At 35.2% G+C, this 13,202-nt stretch overlaps 1 protein-coding gene across 2 annotated transcripts in view; it reads right to left on the bottom strand.

Moving 5' to 3' along the window:
- LOC149789280 (sodium- and chloride-dependent GABA transporter 1-like) overlaps nucleotides 1-13,202 on the bottom strand; it is a 95,769-nt gene that overhangs the window by 23,072 nt on the left and 59,495 nt on the right. Inside the window, exons 12-13 of one of the 2 annotated variants that reach the window (XM_089975468.1) lie at nucleotides 10,579-10,746; nucleotides 288-8,106 (exon numbers count right to left, since the gene is read on the bottom strand). The exons of the other annotated variant lie outside the window; for it this stretch is intronic. Of the exons in view, the coding sequence (XP_089831594.1) occupies nucleotides 7,990-8,106; nucleotides 10,579-10,746 (285 nt within the window). The 3' untranslated portion in view covers nucleotides 288-7,989. Of the gene's footprint in view, nucleotides 1-287; nucleotides 8,107-10,578; nucleotides 10,747-13,202 lie in introns of those variants that run through there. 2 annotated transcript variants of the gene reach the window in all.

The following is a 13,202-nucleotide window of genomic DNA, read 5'->3' as shown; positions in this document are numbered from 1 at the left end:
TTTATTCTTTACAGAGCCTTCAACTTAACTGTTGTAAAAGTTATTTATACTTGCCCCTTTTGAACCGTGCTTACCGGAGAGTGGTAACGTCAGTCAATCTTTAGTACAAAAACAAAATCCAACCCTTTCAGTATCTTGCAGCTAAACCCGTACCAAGTACAGAAAGCATATAGCATATACCAAGGATAGATCTGCCATTGCGTTCTCGGTACATCTGAGCAAAACCGATCCAATTTTAAAGTCAGAGCTTCAGGAGGTAAACTTTGATGGTAATAAATAACACGATGTCAAATGAAGCATAACACAGTTTATTAATTCTGTTCACCAACACTTAAATCTAATCAGATTTTACGGCTGCATACAGTTTGCTTTTGAAAAAGCTGTTTAACATGTCAGTAGGTTCACAATCAAACATGGACACTGATGCTGAGATGATCATTTTATTTTCATTTAAGCAGTTCATCTTCGACTACGTGATAGCATGTGGACTTTTACACGTAACCAGAAATTTCAAATCAGGTAAACGGAATGCGCGCTAACAGGCGCAATACAGTATACACTCGTCAATTTTTGGACTAATTAATAACACAAAATTTAGCTAAACTTAAATATTGTCAGCATAATTTGTCATGAAACATCAAGCTCTATTTTAACGGTTGCATACATAAGTTTGGCAATGGTTCCTCATCAAAAATACATTTTAAGCCAGGTCACATCTACCTCCTAGCAAATGAACTATTAGCTGATGAAAGAAAATTTTAATAAATAAACGTCGCAAATAAGCTTGACAACAATATTACATTAGACTCACTGCCAAAAAACAAATCTTAGTCAATCTAATTTATAACAGGATTGGAGAACTGTCCATGTCATTGCACAACATCAACAAGAAGAATGAATCGATGAAAGAATGTATTAGTTTCCGATGGTTATTACATTTTCAGTAGGCACACCAAATAAAATCGAAGAGGACATGACTGCAAATGGTGACAACAAAAAAAGTATTGCTGTCGAATATTTAGAATACAACGTAAAAGTTCGAATGACTCCGAGTAATAATTACACATTATACAAAGGCAACTAAACTTCTGTTTTGTTAGAATGAAGCTCCCAGAGAACAAAAATATCAACTAATGGTTCAGATACAGTTTCAGGTTTTAAGAACAACAAAAATATATTGATGAGAACAGAAAACGATATTGATTGCGCATGATTTTTTTAAGCATAGATTCAGAGTCATGTGTACAGCTATAGAAAACTAAAGAGAATTACTGACTATACCAACGAGATAACAGGTACCACGAATGCATTTTCAGACGTGCAGCTGTTGTTTTGAGTTTATCGCCATTTTCTTTTAGCACACTATAGACTATACATGGCGGCCATTATAGCTGGTGGAAGAAGAACCCAGGAAAACTCCGGTAAGAATCATCGACCTAAGGGAAGTGATTTGCGGACAGAGGTGAGATGACAGCGATCGGTAAAGGCGAGCGCTTGAAACCAACAAAAATAATATTGAGATCTATTATTGATTTACGATTTTGGTATCCAGGTGTCCACGTAACATTGACCTGACATTGAAATAAATGTTGTAGAAAAGTTGTTTATCACTGACAGGCAGCATCTATCTATTCAAGTCATGTGCTCATAATCGATCTGGTGATGAAGAATTAAACACGACAATATTTTTAGGAGAGCATCTGCATTTGGCAGGATTTGTTGGAAACAAAGAAAGAACACTTACCGTCTTGAATGGAAGACCATGAGAACAAGATATGGTCATTTAGTACTTAAACAACCTGGACAGAGCTTCGTATCCATATGCACATATTCGTAGCAATGACGGTCGAAATTATTTAACGGCTCCTAACGCAAAGTAAAACTTAAAGAAGTGTCCATCAAAGAGACTGTTACTGTACTTACTGAAAACCATTTACAGGAATTCAAGACAAGACTATTTTTTTCTTTTAACTGCGGAGTGTTGACACCATCTTTGATGTTCTTTAGCGATAACAAGATTTTCAAAATTAGCTGCATTTGCTTGACATATAAGATATCATTTTGATTTAGGACTAAGAAGGCATCATAAATGGCTTCTAATGGAAACCACATATTGGTATGACTTTCCGATTTCAAGAAGCAATGATTACAAGATTTTAAAAGAGGGATGCCATCGTGGCAATATTCAGTATCAGATTGGCACAAATTCTATTTATTTTACAACTAAACATTAAAAGAAGTCTTTTAGTAATTCACAGTATGATGTATATTGGGTGCCATATATGGTCAGTCCTGCGCTGAAAAAGGACACTAAACCGCTCTTTTCGTTTGCACAGATATTAAAGAATTCATTTTTGTCTCACTTGCCTTAGAATCAGTAAATTAAGCATTGACTTATCGACAATATGTCAATATTTTTATTACTGTTTAAATGTGTGTTGGATGGAAAGAAGAAATAAACATGTCGGAGAGACAAGAATAAAAATAAAAATTATGCTAATAAGTCTAGCGAAATATATGAATACAGTGATTGAAGTAACTGAGATTTATATCAATCATTTTGCCGTTCATACTTTAATTGTGTCTGTAACGATCAAGAATTCACTCTAAATGGATGCCCGTTAGCAACAGATATCCACTCTAAGCAGATGTTCTGTATAAACAGCCGTCCCTGAATTCATGGCTCATAAACAGCTCTACCTCCATAAAGCAAAAACAAGTAAATTTTAAGTCGGTATCACAATATTTAAAGGTATCCATTAACTCTAGTCATTGTCAAGCTAATTACATATAGCCATATACCAATTTTTCCATCTGCATAGAGAACTCTTTCTTGGATGCAGCACGAAACATGAGATTATCATGTAATCTCCATAGCTTGTAATAATAAAAATGAAGAAAACTATTTTCTGATCTCAGACCATGCTCCGACTTTCAGGAGTCAAAGGTTTCTTGGATTCCATAATAAGATTCTGTAAGATACAGTTTTTTTATTATTAGGTCGCACCAACTCAGTTTCTAAAGTTCCCTATGTAAGACATACCGAGCAGTATATATAAATACGTTTTCATTTTTGAAAATAGTTAAAAGCTATACATGTAAAAGCCTGAATTTCAGTTTATTCGTACACACACACAAATCTTTTACAGGCCAATAAAAACAGCACTGTCTTTCTAAAATACTGTGACACATTCGTAAAATCAGGCATGTAACATGTAGCCCACCCTATTTAAAGATTCATTAATACACAGTTATCAGAAAATTCTATCTCGTTTTTATGGCAGATAAACACGAACTATATTAAATGTGTTGTCCTCATCAATTTGAATGTCAAGTATTGATGCAAATCATTTCAGTGTTAGTTCTGTTATCTGCGTGTGTTTGCAAATTTGAAAAAATATGGCTGATGTAGAAAAGAACGAAGACTTGCTACTATGATACGAACAGTGTATACAAGATTGTACAGCACGACATATGTGTTCTCTGCATTTGACTGTTTGTTTCTGATGGTTGACATCGCAATTGTATTTCTGGCTAGTTTTAATATCATTCCTTGAATCATACTTTGAATGTATGTATGTATGTATGCATGTATGTATGTATGTATGTATGTATGTATGTATGTATGTATGCATGTGTGTATGTATGTATGTATGTATGTATGTATGTATGTATGTATGTATGTATGTATGTATGGATGTATGTAATGGTCCTACCATAAATACTTAAATATTTAACCATGAAATCCTTCCAGCACGTAAAAATAGATTTCAGTCTCTCCCATTTAAATTACTTCCGAAGCCTTCGGAAGCAAACAGTCTATGTGATCTTGGTATTATCTGGTATTCCTTCGCTCCATTTTGTTTGGTAATTTTTCAGTATCACATTTCTAGCATTTTATCATCTCCAGTTGTTACAGTAGCGATGCTAATGGGGCTAAACGGGGGAGGGGGGGGGAAGAGATGAATTTATCATTTATTTTTATTTTTTAAATAGCTTAAATGGCAAAGGTCCGGTTTTGGACCAGCTCAGTCTAAACTTAACTTGTTGTCTTGATCCTTGTATACAAAAGTTTTACATTCTAAGAAGAAGAGAATTGAAAAATCTCTGAGTTATCTGGTATTTGCTTGACTAAGCTAATTCCTGCTTGACTAGTCTGCTTAATGCTTGTTACAGCATAATGAGAAGCAAATGCGCGTATAGTAAGCACCTCTTGGACGAGACTAACAGAGTACGTGATGTTATCAAACTGGAATACAATGAATTCGGACTCAACAACTTTGAAAAATTCTTGCAGTTTTTGAAAACGAACGTATTGATGTCCAAAACAACAAAAGTAGCGTTGTATAACTTTAACACGAAAGTCATGTACATTTTTCTTCGCTAGGTGCAAGTGTTCTCTCTATAAAATACAGAAAAGAAGATTGTTGGCGTAGTGATTCTTTATTTGAGTAACATATCTAATAAAAATACAATGTAAAATACACAAAATAAACAAGTTGGAAATTATATATATATATATATATATATATATATATATATATATATATATATATATATATATATATACACACACACACACACACACAAAATTAGTTTTGTAAGTTGCAAATTTCTAACATCATATCTGCAATTATGAAGTTAAGTCAGCATTATGACCTCTACGCCATTTATTTCAGTTTTGTATCCTTTGCATTTTGCGCTGACTTTTATGTGAGTCTTGTAGAACTTTATCACACATTTTGAATGCACGTTCAAGTGATGATTCACAAGTCATGCTTAACAACTAAATTTTCGGGATCGTTTTTAAATCGCGATAGACCGATGACTTCGATACTAACGAAGATTAAACTACCACAACTACAAAGACTTCCCGACTGACAGTACTTCATATTTTCGTGCTTTATCAATATTTTCTTTCGACGATTTTAATTAAAACATTCAAACAGCATTTATTTCATTAAATTTATTTTAGATGTGCTTCAGTCACTGACGTAGACTTGTCTGGGCTGTGTTTCATAATTTAAGCCATCTACGATAGTCAAAGGCTGTCGAACCACTTCCTTCCACATATCTAAGGAACGAAGTAGGTGGACGAGGGAGGATGCTGCGTGTCCTTTCAACTATTTTCATCGCAGACTTTACCATTTTGACTACATTTATTTTGCTGCTACAAAACAAAACAAAAACTTAAAAGTCCGTCGAAGGACTGGCACTCTACTGGGCGAATTTTAAAAAACAACAGGAATTCGATATAAGATAATATCTTCCTTTTAACTGTCGTGTGTTGAAACTATCTCTGATATTCTGCAGAAATAACAATATTTTCAAATTCGCTGCTGCGGTTCATAATAGTGGATGTCAGCTTGACACCAGTTTTGATTTAGGATACATTGGACATCACTAGAAGTCGTTTGGTGAAAGCCATATGTCAAAATTATAATCCATTCAGATGGAGTAGTGACAACAACATTTTTTGAAGACATTCGTCATGACAGTTAAATTGGGTGTACAACTGGTAAAATTTTCATTTAGGACATAACCATCATTCATTCAGGGGGAGTAATGAAAACAAGATTTTAAGACAGTCGAAGCAACCATACTATATGTATGACTGTCACGGAAAAAGGCAAGAAAATAATTTGGTAATGCCTTACAACAACTTAGACGCATACAGAGTTACCAAGGGTGGTTCATATTTTTGGGTTGGGGTGGGGGAGACTGGGCAATACATGCATCGCGTCATAGATCGCTCGCGGCAGGTTGCCCATACAGCACGATATGCACGGATACTTTACCCCTGGTCGTGCACATTTTGTTTCTGTGTTTATAGGAGACATATTGTCTTAAGTGACAGTGATCGCTTGGATCTTGTCAAGGAGTGTAAATACACTTACGGCTTACTACAGTCATAGGGGGCGGGCTCGGCCAATGTGGATATGTGAGAAAGCTTGCCAGTAGCTTCTCGTGGGTCGCTGGTTCTTTCCGGGGTTTTCCCGGGTTCTTCCTCCACCATTAATATTGGCCGCCATGTATAGCCTATCCTGTGTTGAAAAATGGCGTTCAACCCAACAACAACAATCATAGGGGAAAGTGTTCAATAATATACAAGTCAGTTTTGTAACCGTATATATATATATATATATATATATATATATATATATATATATATATATATATATATATATATATATATATAATGGATTTATGAAATATATTCATATATTATATGAATCTTTCTTTCCATAACATGAATGGTATGGTAGTCTTATATGTTATGTAGTGGGTGGGTTTTTTGAGTCTACTTGCGTATGTATTGACCTGAATATTTATTTTTCAGTTCATAAACTGTCATACACGTACATTGTGTTGTGTTATCACTCATTCCAAAAATGCATTCGGTTACAATCCTGTTACAATGACGGCACCATTTTGTTTAAGGATCAACCAGGTATTATAAGAGGTATATCGTTGAAAACCATATGATTGATATAGATATCCATTTGGACTGGAGTAGAGATAATATTTACAAGATATGACTTTCCATTCAGGAAGAGTAGCAAATTAGCAATAACGGGATTTTCAAGATGGTTACTATGACGGCCATTTTGGACATCAGACTGGTACCATTTTCATTTAAGACCTGCTGAAAATCATAGTCTTCTGGTCAAAACATGACCTTCTGCTCAAGTAGAATTTTGATTTATAAAAGTTTAAGACAGCTGACATGGCGGCCATATTTGACGTACAATCAGTACCATTTTCACCAGAGACCGACGAGCCATCATACGAAATGCTTTTCGGAAAACCACATATTGAAATGACCATCCTTGTAGGAGGTCTATCGGTAACAAGATTTTCAAGATGGCCACCATGGCGGTCATATTTGATGTCCGATCGGTACCATATTCATTTAGGACCAAGTAGGTATGATTTTTTTTTTGTGAAACCTCCATATTAATACAACTTTCCATTCAGGAGGACTAGCAGTAACACGATTTTTTTTTCCGATGGCCGCTGTGGCAGCCATATTCTATGTCCGAGCAACACCATTTTCACTTGTACCAGCTAGAATATGAGATGAATGTGTGTATGTGTGTAAAGGTTCAAGGCAATCATCATAATAGTTTAGGAGAGGTAGCGATGGACGAACGACGGATAACAGAACATCCCATTACCTCATCTGGTCTATGATTACTAGGATTAATTTAAAAAACAACATACTACGTGCATTTTTATACATATGATATACTGCATTTCGGTTTAAACTAACATTTATTCTCCTGAGTCTAATATTGGTATATATCCACGAAGTAAAATGAAGGTCTTATATACATACTAATACTCACTATTCCGGTAGCCCGTAAGACTATCAGATGGATGACATACGTCAAAATGGCATACAATGGAACATCTTTTTAGGAAGACATCAACCATTTTTATTTCTGGAGAGGTTGTAGGGTCGGTGGGTAGGTAGCTCAGATTTTTGTTTGACCAGGAATATTTTTCTTCTCTTATTTAAGAAATTTGCATTCATTATATAAACGTGGACTTATCATTTGGACAGTCCTAGAACATGAGGTTTTCCTCCATTTTTCTTCAGTAAAGTGTAAATACTGTTTTAAAAAACCCACCCCAGAAAATAAAATGGTTGGGGCCCACGAAAACATGGAAGACAACACGTAAAAAGTAATAATGGAACTAAATGTACACAAACCTATCCCTAGATGCATGGTCTTTATCACTGAGAAAACACCTTTCGAATACATGCAGTCGTATACGTCTTGGATCATTTTCTAATTTGTAACCATTGCAGAGAACTGTCGATGAGTCATATATATATATATATATATATATATATATATATATATATATATATATATATATATATATATACACACACACACGCACTTCTTTCGATTTTGGTTTCCAGTTTCAGTATTTAAATTACTGTTACAATGTATCCCTGTAGACGACGGGCCTCTGTTATTATAGTCGTGCAATGCTATCAGCATTAAGATGCACCGATACCTCAGAATAGGGCGGTGGTGGTTCTATTTGGTTACCTGGAAGTTGTATATCCGGCCGGAATAGTACCTTGCACCGCTGAAAAAGTGGAAGCTAGTCAGTAATACAATTTTCGCATATATACAATAGAGGAAGAAGAGTTAAAAATGTTTGTGAACTTTTTTAAAAACGAAAATCTAATTGTTTATTATTTAGCAAAAATATTACGAGTGGTCAATAGTCTGCTGCTTTAAAGTTGTATTTACTCCCTCTTAATATCACAACGCTATGTAATTAAATGTCTGAATCGATTTTGACAGGTTCTCATTTCATTTTTCGACACAACAATTGTGACAAAGGGAATAACTATGTAGACACAATAATGCAAAAACCGTGCAAGCTGTATGAAACTTCTATTTGTGCGTTTAAGGTTATAGTCACAGACTTCTCTAAGTTTAGACAATTGCGACCTCCTTAAGAATAGACAATGCTAAATACAATGTATACCAGGACAAAAGACAGCCCCACCTACATTAAAACGAGGTCATATCGTGCATTTTTGTTTCCCACGACTTTTAGCACTATATGCTCCTGTTTTTGTTTCGTGACCATGAGCACCATATTTGAAAAGTTGAACAATTTGGTCTTTGCCAGTTAACCATTAATACAATGAAACAAACCCTTTGATTTGGCAATTCATACATAGATATTTTTATATTTAAAAGAGTTTGCTTGCTTCTACTACAAAACATTTAAGTGCATTTTAAGTTTTATATCCCAATGAAGACCTCGGACTTTGTTTGATACAAAGGCAAAGACCAAGTTTACACCCTAACCAACTGAGAAAAATTGCCTCGTGAAGCTCGAACGTAAAATCATCACAACAAAATAAGTCTTTAATAATGCTAATTAATCGACAGCCTGAGGTTGGATATTGACATGATTTATTATTTTTGAAATCCCATTCTACCTCTTTGAGATTAAAAAAAATGCTTTAGGTAAAACATGGTAACTAACAGCGACTGAGTGGACATGGTTATGGGTGTGTGCCTTAATAATTTTGTGTAAATGGCATCTTTGACTTTTTTTTAAAAGGACAACACTAATCAATGATAGCAGGTGATAATAATAATACTCTATCTTTATTACAGAAATTTATTACGTTCAAGGTGTGCCTCAAAAGAAGACTGATGCTCTGTTCGATTGGTCTCTCAAAATACAATAAAAACTAAGCAGGATGACCCATTTGCATTGACAAGGAAAAAATGCTCGAGGGTTGCCAGTCTTTCTCTGCCGGGGGTACTAAGATCGAATGTGATGACACCGCTCTGCTGCTTATATTTGATATATATTTTCTTTTGAAATATGATCAACAAAGTGTTATGTATATTTAATTTGTATTTGGTGACTAATCGTTGTCAATAATTGAGAGTAGGAGTTTGGGCCTACTTGACTAATGTCTTTTTTTGTGTTTGTAAACAACATATTATATAGCTAATTTTTCTATATGACTGGAGAGTATACGTTAAGATTATTATCATTTGTAGGTAAACACGTGTACTTGGATTTTAGTTCAGAACATTGGTTTTACACTCATGAACATCCTGTGTATCTTATATTGTCATATTCTTCATGTCTGTAATTTTGATTTCACTCTTTGTCACGGTATGACAATGTGATCCGGTTTTATTGTAAAGTATCACGGTATGGCAACGTGATCCTGTTTTATGTGTATCGTGTCACGGTATGGCAATGTGATCCTGTTTTATGTGTAATGTGTCACGGTATGGCAATGTGATCCTGTTGTATGTGTAATGTGTCACGGTATGGCAATGTGATCCTGTTTTATGTGTATCGTATCACGGTATGGCAATGTGATCCTGTTTATGTGTAACGTGTCACAGTATGGCAATGTGATCCTGTTTTATGTGTAATATGTCACGGTATGGCAATGTGATCCTGTTTTATGTGTAATGTGTCACGGTATGGCAATATGATCCTGTTTGATGTGTAATGTGTCACTGTATAGCAATGTGATCCTCTTTGATGTGTAATGTGTCACGGTATGGCAATGTGATCCTCTTTTATGTGTAATGTGTCACGGTATGGCAATGTGATCATGTTTTTTGTGTAATGTGTAAGTATTTTATTCTACTCTTGTTTCTCTATTTTCCTTTGTTTTATCTGGTTGTTTGTCGGAATAATACAGCTAACGTTTCTTGTTTTCCGACCTAACATAACATGTCTTAACTCTTATGTGGTATGCTCTAACTGCCAAAAGTTATGTCTTTAGGTTATATCGACTATGGTTATGTTCAAAGTATCAACCACTTTTAAAACATGATGTGTCAAAATTTAAATAATATTTTAACAATGGTTACATATGGCTAAAATGTTTATAATCCAAACATTAATGACCTGCTCATATTTCATGTTATGGACGTCTATTACAAATGCAGAACAAAAACGGCATAAATACTCAAGAGTATCAACAGCGTTAAAAATGCAGTTATCTGGCCAGTCAAACAAATAAATAACGAAATTTATAGAACGAAACAAACAGATACGTACGTGAGTAAATGACCCTGGGGTGATGATAAACTTGAATATCATGTACATTGGGATGAGTCCCACTGAGGACAAAGCTATGCACACACCGATCACGTGGGCCCATGTAGGAAACTCGTAGTTGATGTACTTCACTGGTTCAAATTTAACGAACGAAAACACAAGAACGCCCTGAAATGCGTGTGGAAACAAGCAAATAGAGCGACTGAAACTTCGAAAATATTATTTATAGAATAAAAAGAGATAAGTAGTTCATGATTTATAAAAGTAAAAATTACTGTGTATGTGTGTGTGTGTGTGTGTGAGAGAGGAGAGAGAGATTATATTTTCGTAATTCTTTAATCCAAGTATAGGCTGAAGTTCGAATATAAAGATATTGGCCATTACAACTGGATTAAAGCTGGTATGTACTAGGATGTTAAATATTGGTTATATCTAATTTTCAAAACGTACATGTATTTATTTCAGCTAACAAATTGTGAGACTTTTATTGAGACGAGGTATTTATGAGGTAGCATTATCAATGACGATCAGCGTTAATAATACCGCTGTGCATATGCGCAATTGTGAACAATGACATGTTTCACTTTGGGTCATTGCTCCCAGGCCGGCCCTAGGATGTGCGGGTCCCAAGCAAATCAATTGCATTGCGGAGTTGATTTCCTGAAAGCGCAGGGCCCAAGGCGGTTGCCTCATTCGCCTTGCTTTAGGACCGGGCCTAGAATGAGGCCCTCGTTCTGACAAGACAGCATTCGGCGTGTCGCTGAATGATTGTTTCCTTTTATGAAAAATGTCACAAGTACATCAGCAATAATTTTCACTGACTGAAAATACAATAGATTTGTTTGTTTTTTTTATGTTTTTTTTTTTTTACATAGCTTGAACAATTTTCCAGTAAAATTGCTACGTTATCTGCAATGGGGCATCTAGTCCAATAAGTCGACCCCACACATCTGTGTTGATACTGATGGACGATGTTGTGGGTATGATGTCAGCTGTTCATTAAAATATGTAATTTTGCTGCATGAAAATCATTCCAGAACAAATCCGCGTACACCTTAGACATGCTGATAATTGGTAACAACCATATCAAGCGCGCAAAATGGCCACATGACAGATGGTTGTGCTTTTCCATGTGAATTTACAAGTCACCAAACATATGATTTGCTCAGGAAATATAATTTGTAACACTGTTTCCCTGGGATTCCAGAACACATACAAATACAAACCCATACGTCGTTTTCTTAACAATTCTAATATCTATTCAGAGACAGGGTTCGCACAGATTTGAAAAGTACTCGAATTTTATACTGCTGGATGAAAAGTGTTGCTTTTGTGAAAATCCTCTTGAAAAGTGCTTATTTTTAATGTCAGTGGAAAAAGACCGTAAAAAGTGCTTGGAAATGAGCAAAAATCCCATAAAAGTGCTTGAATTTTTAAGAAAATAAAAGACAAAATTATCAATTAAAAAAAATAAACAAACAAACCTCGGTGGAAAAATTGCAGAGAATGTCCGATCGACAATATGCCTTTTACTTTCTGTGGCCTGGTTGGTAACTTAGGAAAGGGAAATTACTCAAGATTTCCGTATAGGAGCATTGTGGGAATGTGGGAATGGAAATGCGACGGCTCCGTTTCTTACATCGTACCTCGTGGCCTTGGTTTCTACATGAAAATGCCGCCAGGGAAGTGTGTTTTTAATCGTGAATGGAAAGACTCTTATACGTGGGTCATGGAAACCCAGGACAGACATAAAGCATTGTGTTGTGTGTGCAAAGTTATATACATCGGGCTATGGGTGAGAGTGCCCTTAAATCACACCGTAAAGGTGCAAAACACTGGAAAAGTGAAGCGTCAGTGTCAGCAATAAGTATGGATTATTTTGGAACAAAAACAGACAAAATCAAGACACGTGCCGGAGACACTGTCATTTATATCTGAGACAGATTCGCATTCCGATAAATTAATGACGGGATTGATGTTACCCCCACCCTCATCTGATACAGCTTCAACCACAGAGTCAACATCTGCAAATATCTCCTACTTCCTTTCCAAGAACGATGTTTAAAGTCGGAAATTGTACGGACATTGTCTACTGTGGTAACACATGCATCCTACAAATCAAATGAACAAATTGCTGACGTTTTTCATGCTATTCCTAGATAGTGCTCTGGCTGCGAAGTTTTCGTGTGCAGAAAGGAAAACATCTTACTTGTGTGTTTTTGGCACTGTGGAACACCTTAAAAATTAATTCTAGCAAGGGTCAGTAATGTGTTTGTGATTCTATTTGATGAATTCTTGAACAAGAAAATGCAAGAAAAGTAGATGGACATGCATGTCAGATTCTGGGATGGTGGGACAAACCAGGTTGTGACCAGATACTTGGGATCAGTTTTTAGGTAAGTATATTGTTTATTATTATTTTTTTTAAACATATTTTATTTTTAGTTTCTTTTTTAAAAAAAATCATCAGCTGTCAGGTTCGTAAGTATTGATAGCATTCACATTTTCCTCGAATACTAAAGATAGGTGAATAAAAAAATAAACTAAATGAGCATAAATCTTACATACATATATAATGAAGTGCATGAACTAAAAATAAATAAATTGACACTTTGTACATTAAT

The sequence above is a fragment of the Sinohyriopsis cumingii genome, chromosome 11 (assembly GCF_028554795.1).
Source record: "Sinohyriopsis cumingii isolate HCF-2022 chromosome 11, ASM2855479v2, whole genome shotgun sequence".
Lineage (NCBI taxonomy): Eukaryota > Metazoa > Mollusca > Bivalvia > Unionida > Unionidae > Sinohyriopsis > Sinohyriopsis cumingii.
The sequence above is the reverse complement of the archived record's forward strand: the minus strand, read 5'-3'. Positions and strand labels throughout refer to the sequence as shown.